Source organism: Pongo pygmaeus, chromosome 2 (assembly GCF_028885625.2).
Source record: "Pongo pygmaeus isolate AG05252 chromosome 2, NHGRI_mPonPyg2-v2.0_pri, whole genome shotgun sequence".
In the NCBI taxonomy this organism is placed as follows: Eukaryota; Metazoa; Chordata; class Mammalia; order Primates; family Hominidae; genus Pongo; species Pongo pygmaeus.
The window spans coordinates 193304384-193315569 of NC_085930.1; the positions used below are offsets into that span (position 1 = coordinate 193304384).

General features: G+C 47.1%; 1 protein-coding gene across 4 annotated transcripts; it reads left to right on the forward strand.

The window, feature by feature from the left end:
* The first annotated feature begins 285 nt into the window (after window positions 1-285).
* On the forward strand, window positions 286-10805 carry HTR3E (5-hydroxytryptamine receptor 3E). Of its 4 annotated transcripts, XM_054481114.1 has the most exons (9): window positions 286-814; window positions 3379-3545; window positions 4373-4417; window positions 7698-7807; window positions 8602-8771; window positions 9078-9238; window positions 9574-9778; window positions 9937-10152; window positions 10274-10805. In XM_054481114.1, exons 1-9 carry the CDS (start codon window positions 748-750, stop codon window positions 10501-10503), a joined length of 1371 nt encoding a protein of 456 aa, XP_054337089.1. In that variant the 5' UTR covers window positions 286-747; the 3' UTR covers window positions 10504-10805. The 4 variants fall into 4 exon arrangements, with proteins under 4 accessions (XP_054337089.1, XP_054337090.1, XP_054337091.1 ...); XM_054481115.1 differs by lacking the exon at window positions 4373-4417; XM_054481116.1 differs by lacking the exon at window positions 286-814 and having other exon boundaries at window positions 3267-3545; window positions 10274-10503.
* The last annotated feature ends 381 nt before the right edge of the window (window positions 10806-11186 follow it).

Consider the following 11186-nt stretch of genomic DNA (forward strand, 5'->3'; position numbering starts at 1 on the left):
AATAGCCAAGCTTGGTGGCTCACACCTGTGAGGTCCCAGCTACTTGGGAGGCTGACACGGAAAGATCCCTTGAGCCCAGGAGGTCAAGGCTGCAGTGAGTCGCGATTGCACCACTGCACTCCAGCCTGGTCGACAGAGTGAAACCCTGTCTCAAAAAAAAAAAAAAAAATCTGGAAAAGGCAAGGAAATGGATTCTCCTCTAGAGCCTCCAGAAGGAATGCGGTCCTGCTGACACATTCATTTTAGCCCAGTGAGACCCATTTCAAACTTCTGGCCCACAGAACAGTAAAATAACAAATTGTGTTTAAGCCACTGGGTTTGTGATTTGTTACGACAGCAATAAAAGGCATGTAAGATAGAAGGAAACCATTCAACACATGTCTAATAAGAAAAATAGAGGAAGTTAAACATTTATAAATGTCTGAGAATTTTCCAGAATTGAAGAGATGAGTCTTCAGACCAAGGGATCTCACCAAGATCTGCAAGTTGATCACGTATGAGCTATCTATAACCATTTACGTTGTAGTGAAATACCTAAGACTAAGATAAAGTCTTAAAAGCAGACAGAACCTCAAGCGTAGGCAAGAACAAGACAACAAGAACACTCTTTCCAGGAAGGTTACAAATGTCAGTGGTGAACCAATGCTATTAGTATTCAAAATCAGACTCTAGGTGTGGCCCGAGCTGCTTTAATCTGGGCATTCCGGGGTCCCAGTACATGTTCAGAGAAGAATTTAGACAAAGAAGATGGAAGGAAGCTGGTTCCACAGGAAAAGATTTTCCTTCTGCCTACTTCTCGGTCTTCTGCTTCAAGGTAAGAAAGGAGCAATGATGGGGGAAGGGGGAAGAAGGAGGACCTCTCCCTAGTAGAACATCTAGGAACTTTTTTCAAATTTCCAACTCCTAGAGATTGTCTAAGATGGATAGAGTTCTTTCATAGCTACATTACCAAGATGCCCACATAGACTCCTTTTCTGAAAGACGGAAAATCCCCTTCCAGTTACATGCCACACAAGAGCACTTTCATTTTCCTTCTCAAAAAATAGAGTTCAACACCAGCAAACTTTATCCTTTCACATATGGATATCCAGTTTTCCCAATACTACTTGAAAAGTCTGTCTTTTCCCCATTGGTACTCTACATGGAAGACAACCATCCACAATCATCTTCTCTTGTATTTAGCTTCTATATCCATCCATGTTTCTATCCACAGGTGTAATTCTTTCTCTCTACAGGTATGAAACCCAAACCATTGTAGCAAAGTGCCCACCTCCTTTAGCCATAATTTCCCCAACCACCTACTGGATCCAAGGGCTCTAGGTTAGGTAAGTGCCAGAAGGCAGCAGGTCAAGGGTGAAAGTAGAATGTGCTTCTCTTCCAGGGGGTCAGCATGGTAGAGAGACAAGAACATGGGATTTGGAGACAGGTGGACCTGGGTTTGAATCTTGGTGTCTCACATTGCTAGTTTTATAAACTTGGATACACTGCTTAACTTATCTGAGCTCTGGTTTCCTCATCTGTGAAACAGAACCTACCTTGCAGGGTTGTGAGGATTCAGTAAGAGAAGGAGGGAAGCACAGTGCCTGGCACTTGGTAAGAGTGCCAATAACTGTTATCTCTCCTCCTTAGATTATTCCATGACTTTGGATAAGGAGGCACAGGAGAGGACTGAACCAGAGGTGACTTTAAAGGCCAGCACAGGGAAGAGACACAAGTCGTACAGCTGGTCTAGGCAGTATAAATGGTTATGAAAGCTCCTCTGGGCACTTGCACACAGGGGTTGACAAATGAATATTCACTGTTCTTAGAGTGGTTTAAGAATTTGCCTGGAAAGCACTGTGACGTTGGGAATGGATAAGGCTCAATGTCCTTGGCACAGAGGTTATCAACCATCTCTCTCATTCCAAGTTGTTGCTCCTCCAACACATTTTCATGAGTAGAAAATTTAAAAATTTATTAGTTAGAAGAGGGTGGGACGGGCCAGGTGAGGTGGCTCACACGTGTAATCCCAGCACCTGGGAGGCCGAGGCAGGTGGATCACCTGAGGTCAGGAGTTCAAGACCAGCCTGGCTAACATGGTGAAATCTCATCTCTACTAAAAATACAAAAACTAGCCGGATGTGGTGGTGGTGCCCGTAATCCCAGTTACTTGGGAGGCTGAGGCAGAAGAATCGGTTGAACCTGGGAGGCAGAGATTGCAGTGAGTCAAGATCATGCCACTGCACTCCAGCCTGGGCGACAGAGTGAGACTCCATCTAAAAAAAATTTAAAAATTTAAAAAAGAAATTAAAAAAAAAAAACCCACCCCACTTCTAAAAATAGCTATGTGGCTAGGCATGGTGGCTCACACCTATAATTTCAGAACTTTGGGAGGCCCAGGTGGGAGAATCACTTGAGCCCCAGGGTTTGAGACCAGCCTGGGCAATACAGTGAGACCCCCATCTCCCTACAAAAAATTTTTTTTAAAAATTAGCCAAGTGTGATGGGGCGCGCCTGTAGTCACAGTTACTTGGGAGGCTGAGGTGGGAAGATCCCCTAAGCCCAGAGGCTGAGGCCACAGTGATTGTGCCACTGCACTCCAGTCTGGGCAGCAGAGTGAGTCACTGTCTCAAAAAAAACCCCAAAAACCCCAAACTAAGAAATATGCACAATTATTATATGTCCATTAAAAATAAAATAAAACTTTTTTAAAGCCTCAAACTAGAACGCTGGTGATACAGTTGGGTAAAGTCAAGTAAGAAGGAAGGTTGGGGCAGTCGGGGTGAAAACAGGTGTGTTCTCTCTGGGGCCCCAGGACTGTAATCCTATCAGATGACTATCAACGTTCCAGGCTCAGTTTGCATACAGATTTGGGCATGCTTTGCATGGAGACAGAAATATTAGAAAGGAGGCTGGAGCTCTAGCTCAGCTTTGCCACATTAGCTTCCAGAATTTGCATTCCAGCTCACCCCATCCTCCCGGGCCTCGGAAGGAAGAGTCCAGCGTCTGGACCCCTCTCAGTGATCCCCTCCCCATTCTTCATCTCATCCCTGGGGACGTATAGCACAGCAGCAGCAGATAAACCTGGGTTCAGAACAAGTCCGGCTTCTGCCTTTTATTGGCTGTCTGACTGTAGGAAGTTACTTCCTCTTATTGCACCTTAGTTTGCTCGTTTATTACATGAGGGTAAAGCAGTATCTACCTGATAGGGAATTGGGAGGATTAAATGAGGTAATCCATTTTTAAAGGGCTTAGAATATACCTGACACATAGCCAATGCTCAATGAATGTCAGCTTTCATTTTATCACGGGCGACCCCAGGACCTGCCTTGGGGCCCCTCTCATATAGGGAGCACAGGGTTGCTCTCCTTCATCTCACACATTCGATGTCCACTACAGGAAGGGGCGTTACTTTCACCATCAATTGCTCGGGGTTTGGCCAGCACGGGGCGGATCCCACTGCTCTGAATTCAGTGTTTAATAGAAAGCCCTTCCGTCCGGTCACCAACATCAGCGTCCCCACCCGAGTCAACATCTCCTTCACGATGTCTGCCATCCTAGATGTGGTGAGAGCTGACCTCTCTATCCCTCCTTCGTGTCCTTAACCTTTTTCCAGCCCCTGGCAAGGTGGCCCCCCAAAGCCCTTTTCCACATTTCTGCTTCCTCCACCACTGCTGGATGGCATTTGCCTGGCATGGGGATCTCAAAGAAGCTCTGTCCAGTGCAACAGGGTGAGGTATAACAGCACATGGAAGAGAATCTTTTCTTCTCACTCTGGCTATATACCAGTGACCAGGTTCTAATCCCAGAGGTTTTGATTGTATGGAACCCAAGCCTCATTTTTGTTTTGTTTCTGTTTTTTTTGAGATGGAGTCTCACTCTGTTGCCCGGGCTGGAGTGCAATGGCACAATCTTGGCTCACTGCAACCTCCACCTCCTGGGCTCAAGCGATTCTCCTGCCTCAGCCTCCCGAGCAGCTGGGATTTCAGGCATGCGTCACAACGCCCGGCTAATTTTTGTATTTTTAGTAGAGATGGAGTTTCACCACGTTGGCCAAGCTGGTCTCAAACTCCTGACCTCAAGTGATCTGCCTGTCTCGGCCTCCCAAAGTGCTGGGATTACAGGCATCAGCTACCGCGCCCGGCCACATCGATATTTTTAAGCTTCTTGAGTTATTCTCATATACAGCGAGGGTTAAGAAGGACTACTTTACTCCCGCCCTTCTGTGAACTCTCCTGTCCATAGCCCAGCATATCTGTTTTGATAGAGCTTTTGTCCTTGATCACATATCCCCTTTATATACCTTGGGAGTTGGTAAACAAGCATGGGAAGTGGGGGAGATGAACAGACTTCTTACTGGCAACATGATGGAAACAGGAAATTCTTTTGGCAGAATGAACAGCTGCACCTCTTGTCATCGTTCCTGTGGCTGGAAATGGTATGGACAACACTTTATTCTCTCCCTACAGTTACAGTCAAAAAGGATTTTAAACAAAGATATAATAATTATGAATTTTTATGTCCCTAACATTGGTTTGAAACACATGAAGGAGAAATTGAAAAATCGACCATAATGGTGAGGGGCTTTAATAAACTGCTTTCAAAGTCAAGGAGAGGCTGGGCACGGGTGGCTCACGCCTGTAATCCCAACACTTTGGGAGGCTGAGGTGGGCAGATCACTTGAGATCAGGAGTTTGAGACCAACCTGGCCAACATGGTGAAACCCCATCTCTACTGAAAATACAAAAATTAGAGGGGCATGGTGGTGGGCGCCTGTAATCCCAGCTACTTGGAAGGCTGAAGCAGGAAAATCACTTGAACCTGGGAAGCGGAGATTGCAGTGAGCCGAGATCGCGCTACTCCACTCCAGGCTGGGCAGCAAAGTGAGACTCTTATCTCAAAAACAAAACAAAACAAAACAAAAATCTAGTAGAAAAGGAGTAAATAGGTAGTGATTTTCACAGCACGATTAAGAAGCTTAGTCTAATAAACATGTCAAACTTTGTATCAATGACCATACATAATTTTTTATCACACACATAGAGTATTCCCCAAAACTGACCAAAATTTTTTTTTTTTTTTTTTGAGACGGAGTCTCACTCTGTTGCCGAGGCTGGAGTGCAGTGGCACAATCTCGGCTCACTGCAAGCTCCGCCTTCCAGGTTCAAGTGATTCTCCTGCCTCAGCCTCCTGAGTAGCTGGGACTACAGGCACCCGCCACCATGCCTGGCTAATTTTTTGTATTTTTAGTAGAGACAGGGTTTCACTGTGTTAGCCAGGATGGTTTCGATCTCCTGACCTCGTAATCTGCCCGCCTTGGCCTCCCAAAGTGCTGTGATTACAGGCGTGAGCCACCGCGCCCGGCCAAACTGACCACATTTTTAACCACAAAAAGGTATCAACGCCAGGCAGAGTGGCACATGCCTGTAATCCCAGCACTTTGGGAGGCCAAGGTGGGTGGATTGCTTGAGCCCAGGAGTTTGAGGCCAGCCTGGGCGACAAGGCAAAACCTCGTCTCTACAAAAAAAGCAAAAATGAGCTTGGTATGGTGTTTCACGCCTGTAGCACCAGCTACTGGGGAGCCCGAGGGATCACTTGAGTCAGGGAGGCCAAGGCTGCAGTGAGCCATAATTGTGCCACCGCACTGTAGCCTGGGCAACAGAGTGAGAACCTATCTTTAAAAAAAAAAAAAAAAAAAAAGGCTGGGCACAGTGGCTCACACCTGTAATCCCAGCACTTTGGGAGGCCGAGGCTTGTGGATCGCCTGAACTCAGGAGTTCAAGACCACCCTGGGCAACATGGTGAAACACCGTCTCCACTAAAATACAAAAAATTAGCCACGCGTGGTGGTGGGCGCCTGTAGTCCCAGCTACTCAGGAGGCTGAGGCACAAGAATCGCTTGAGCTGGGGAGACAGAGCTTGCAATTGGCCGAGATCGCACCACTGCACTCCAGCTTGGGCTACAGAGTGAGACTGCAACTCAAAAAAAAAAAAAAGAAAACCTTGTTTCTTGGGAATTTAAAATTAAACTTCCAAATGTTTGATGCAAAGGAGAAAATAAAGCAATTAAGTAGAAATTATGAAGTAATTAGAAATGAAAATTATATATATGAAAATCTATGGAATGTAGTCAAAGCATAACCCAGTAGAAAATTTATATCTTAATTGCATTGATAAGAAAACAAGGTGTGTGGGAGGATGGGAGGAAATAAAAGTAAATGAATTGAGTTTCCAACTTGAAAAGCCTGCCTGATGGCTGGGCTCCGTGGTTCACGCCAATAATCCCAACTCTTTGGGAGGCCGAGGCAGGCGGATCACTTGAGGTCAGGAGTTTGAGACCAGCCTGGCCAACATGGTGAAACCCCATCTCTACCAAAAGTATAAAAAATTAGCTGGGTATAGTGGCATGCATCTGTAATCCCAGCTACTCAGGAGGCTGAGGCAGGAGAATCGCTTGAACCCGGGAGGCAGAGGTTGTAGTGAGCCAAGATCGCACCACTGCACTCCAGCCTGAGCAGCAGAGCAAGACTCCACTCAAAAAAAAAAAAAGAAAAAAAGAAAAGCCTGCTTGGAGGGAAGGAAGGGAAGGGAGGGAAGGGAGGGAAGGGAAGAAGGAAGGGAAGGAAGAAAGGAAGGAGCTGGAGAAAGGTAATACAATCACCTAACCTCACTCTCAAAGTGTGGTTCCCAGACCACCAGCGCTACCTGATTGCACCACCCGGAAGCTTATTAGAAATGGACCCCCTCTCAGGCCTCAACTAGGGTAGCCAATCAATGCTAAAGCCAAGAAATTTCCTGGCAAACCAGGATGATTTGGTCACCCTACCTACAGAATCATAATTTGCATTTCAACGCAATCCCCAGGTGTTTTGTATGCAGTGACTTTTGAGAAGCACTGATTGCATACAAACCTTTATCTAATTAGCATAGAGTCCCCTGTTCTGGCTGTGGCCACAAACTACAGCTTCTGATACAGAAAGTGCCTTCAGACTAGACAGGCCCACCCAGAGTTGGACAATCCTTGAAAACATTTTCCAAACTAGGTTACCAGCCTTGGAAAAGAGTGCTGGTCACCAGCAAGGCAAGAGAAGATGGTACCCAGCATTTACCAAGGAGAGAAAGACCACTAAGCTCTTCGTTTCAAAGAATCCAAGGGCTTGTTCAAGGCCTCCTTGCAATAGAGACCAGTGGAAAATGCGTAGAAGACAGTTTAGACCTTGCTAGATACTGATACATAATAACCTCTGAACAACATTACAGTTTACAAAACCCTCCCATATGCCCTATTTCATTGGATACCCACCGCTACCATTATTTCACACCCAAAAAAATTCTAGCTCAGAGAGGCTGAGTTACTGATCTTTCAGCTTTAAATCTCACTCCTACTGCAGAAAGGAGAGGATTTCCCTGATCATCAGTCATTTCCCACTAAAGTGGGAAAGCAGAGGGATCAAAATTTATGAAGAAATGGTCCCAGGCAGGTTCAATTTTATCTATAATTCTCGTTTCTTGAAAAAAAGCAAGTAAATTTAATAAAATATTAATGCCACAAAGTTGGGTTGTAGATACATAGATGTTTATCATAGCATTTTATATTTTGTTCTATATGCTTGAAGTATTTCATAACTTTTGTTTTTTTTTAAAGAAGAAATGGAAGGGCAGGAGAAAATAACTCCAATTCATCTCAGGTTCTCATCTCTTCTCCACCTGGGCTCTAGGTTTGGGATAACCCATTTATCAGCTGGAACCCAGAGGAGTGTGAAGGCATCACGAAGATGAGTATGGCAGCCAAGAACCTGTGGCTCCCAGACATTTTCATCATTGAACTGTGCGTATCAAGGGCTGGGGAAAGTCAGAGGGAAGTCCCATCTCCTGGTATCCATAGAGATCACAGTTTACCACTGGGGCCATTGTAAGTGGTATTTAGATGGCTAAGAAATAACCAGAGAGATAAGAAGAGAAACTAGGCCGGGCGCAGTGGCTCATGCCTGTAATCTCAGCACTTTGGGAGGCCAAGGTGAGTGGATCACTTGAGTTCAGGAGTTTGAGACCAGCCTGGGCAACATGGTGAAACCTCATCTCTTAAAAAAAAAAAAAAAAAAAAAAGGCCGGACACGGTGGCTCAAGCCTGTAATCCTAGCACTTTAGGAGGTCAAGGCAGGTGGATCACAAAGTCAGGAGATCGAGACCATCCTGGCTAACACGGTGAAACCCCATCTCTACTAAGATACAAAAAATTAGCTGGGCATGGTGACATATGCCTGTAGTCCAGGCTACTCAGGAGGCTGAGGCAGGAGAATCGCTTGAATCCAGGAGGCGGAGGTTGCAGTGAGCCAAGATCATACCACCATACTCCAGCCTGGGTGACAGAGTGAGACTCCATTTCAAAAAAAAAAAAAAGAATTAGCAAGGCCTGGTGGTGCACCTGTTGTCCCAGCTACTTGGGAGGCTGAGGCTGAGGAAGGAGGATCATTTGAGCCCAGGACACGGAGGTTGCAGTGAGCTGAGAGCGTGCCACTGTACTCCAGCCTGGGTGACAGAGCAAGATCCTTTCTCCAAAAAAAAAAAAAGAGAGAGAGAGAGAAACCATAGCACCTGCCTCTTGCCTCATCTCTCCTCCAGCACGAATGTGAATAAGACCCCAAAAGACCTCACAGCATATGTAAGTAATGAAGGTCGCATCAGGTATAAGAAACCCATGAAGGTGGACAGTATCTGTAACCTGGACATCTTCTACTTCCCCTTTGACCAGCAGAACTGCACACTCACCTTCAGCTCATTCCTCTACACAGGTAAGTTGCAGTGGGGTCTCAGGGATGCGGTGAATGAGAGCAACCAACAAATATAAAGAAACTATGAGTAAATGGTGACCAAGGAGTATGGGTGGGGAGAAAAATAAGGCTCTATGGATGCTAAAATATTTTCCATAAAGGCAGAACCCAAGTCTTGTTCCTTACCATCCCAAGCTCCTGGCAAGTTTCCTGGCATGTGGGAGGTACTCAAAAATATTTGTTGAAAGAAAGGATGGAAAAAGAGTGCAGTTGAGCCAGCAGGAAACTATCTCCTTGAAAAATGATTCAGATGGTTCTCATTTTCAGTGGAAGACATGTTGCTGGGCATGGAGAAAGAAGTGTGGGAAATAACAGATGCATCCCAGAACATCCTTCAGACCCATGGAGAATGGGAGCTCCTGGGCATCAACAAGGCCACCGCAAAGTTGTCCAGGGGAGGCAACCTGTATGATCAGATCGTGTTCTATGTGAGCTTGGAGGCTCTTGCTCTTTCCTTCCTCCCGCGCTTTTACCCTTACCTAGAATGTGCATCAAATGTGTATCTCCCAAGTTTCAGGGTCTCCCAATGTTACCCTCTCTCCCGGCTTCCCAGCCTCATTCTCCATCCTAAAGCTCAGGGCCTGGCCTAACTGTCTCTTTGCAGGTTCTATACCAGATTCTAAAGCTGCATTCCACACAGCTCCTGTCCCAGGGTGATATCAGGCCAAAGAAAAAGGCAGAGACAGAAACTGTCACTGCTATTCCTGGATTTGAGGGTTCCTCTGACCCCATAACTACTTACCACCCTCTCCTACCCCACCAGGTGGCCATCAGGCGCAGGCCCAGCCTCTATGTCATAAACCTTCTCGTGCCCAGTGGCTTTCTGGTTGCCATCGATGCCCTCAGCTGCCACCTGCCAGTGAAAAGTGGGAATCGTGTCCCATTCAAGATAACGCTGCTGCTGGGCTACAACGTCTTCCTGCTCACGATGAGTGACTTGCTCCCCACCTGTGGCACCCCCCTCATCGGTATGGCTCCTCCCACCTTTTGGAAGAGAAGGGTGGGAACTAACTCAGGAAGGGAGGTATACTAGAAAAAGGAGGCCGTATGCCTGCCAGGGTGGGATTGGAAGAGAAGAAATTCTAGGTGGCGCCTCTGGCCCTCATGCAGACCCCCTTGCCTGCAGGTGTCTACTTCGCCCTGTGCCTGTCCCTGATGGTGGTCAGCCTTCTGGAGACCATCTTCATCACCCACCTGCTGCACGTGGCCACCACCCAGCCCCCACCCATGCCTTGGTGGCTCCACTCCCTGCTGCTGCACTGCACCAGCCCAGGGAGATGCTGTCCCACTGCACCCCACAAGGGAAATAAGGGCCTGGGTCTCACCCCCACCCACCTGCCTGGTGAGGGAAGTCACACTTCCTCTTCCCCCACCTCTACTTCTCTGCTTCTGCCTCCTTCCCTGTCTCCCTCCCTCCACAGGTGACATTTGCAGCCCATGGCTGAGTCTCTATCTTTCTGTAGGTGTGGAGGAGCCAGAGGTATCAGCAGGGCAGATGCCAGGACCTGGGGAGGCAGAGCTGACAGAGGGCTCAGAACGGACAAGGGCCCAGCGGGAACACGAGGCCCAGAAGCAGCACTCGGTGGAGTTGTGGGTGCAGTTCAGCCACACGATGGATGCCCTGCTCTTCCGCCTCTACCTGCTCTTCATGGCCTCCTCCATCATCACCGTCATATGCCTCTGGAACACCTAGGCAGGTGCTCACCTGCAAACTTCAGTCTGGAGCTTCTCTTGCCTCCAGGGACCGGCCAGGTCTCCCCCGTTTCCTGAGTACCAACTATCATATCCCCAAAGATGACTGAGTCTCTGCTGTATTCCATGTATCCCAATCCAGTCCTGCTGATCAATTCCAATCCCAGACATTTCTCCCTGTTCCTGCATTTTGCTGGCTTCCTTCAGTCCTATCATATGGTTCTAGGTCCCCCTTACGTCATCTGCATAGCAGACTATACCTCTTCTGTCCACTAACTTGCCCAATAAATCATTCTGCAGAGATTTCTGGCTCTTTGTCAGGTCGTAGGGTAGAAACTTAACTAACCCCCCGGGTGCGGTGGCTCACGCCTATAATCCCAGCACTTTGGGAGGCTGAGGCAGGGGATCACCTGAGGTCAGGCATTAGAGACCAGCCTGGCCAACATGGAGAAACTTCATCTCTACAAAAAATACAAAAAATTAGCCGGGCGTGGTGGTGGGTGCCTGTAATCTCAGCTACTCCAGAGGCTAAAGCAGGAGAATTGCTTGAACCCAGGAGGCGGAGGTTACAGTGAGCCAAGATCGCATCACTGCACTCCAGCCTAGGCAACAAGAGCAAAACTCCGTCTCAAAATAAATAAATAAATAAATAAATAAATAAAAATATTAATTAATTATCCAGGC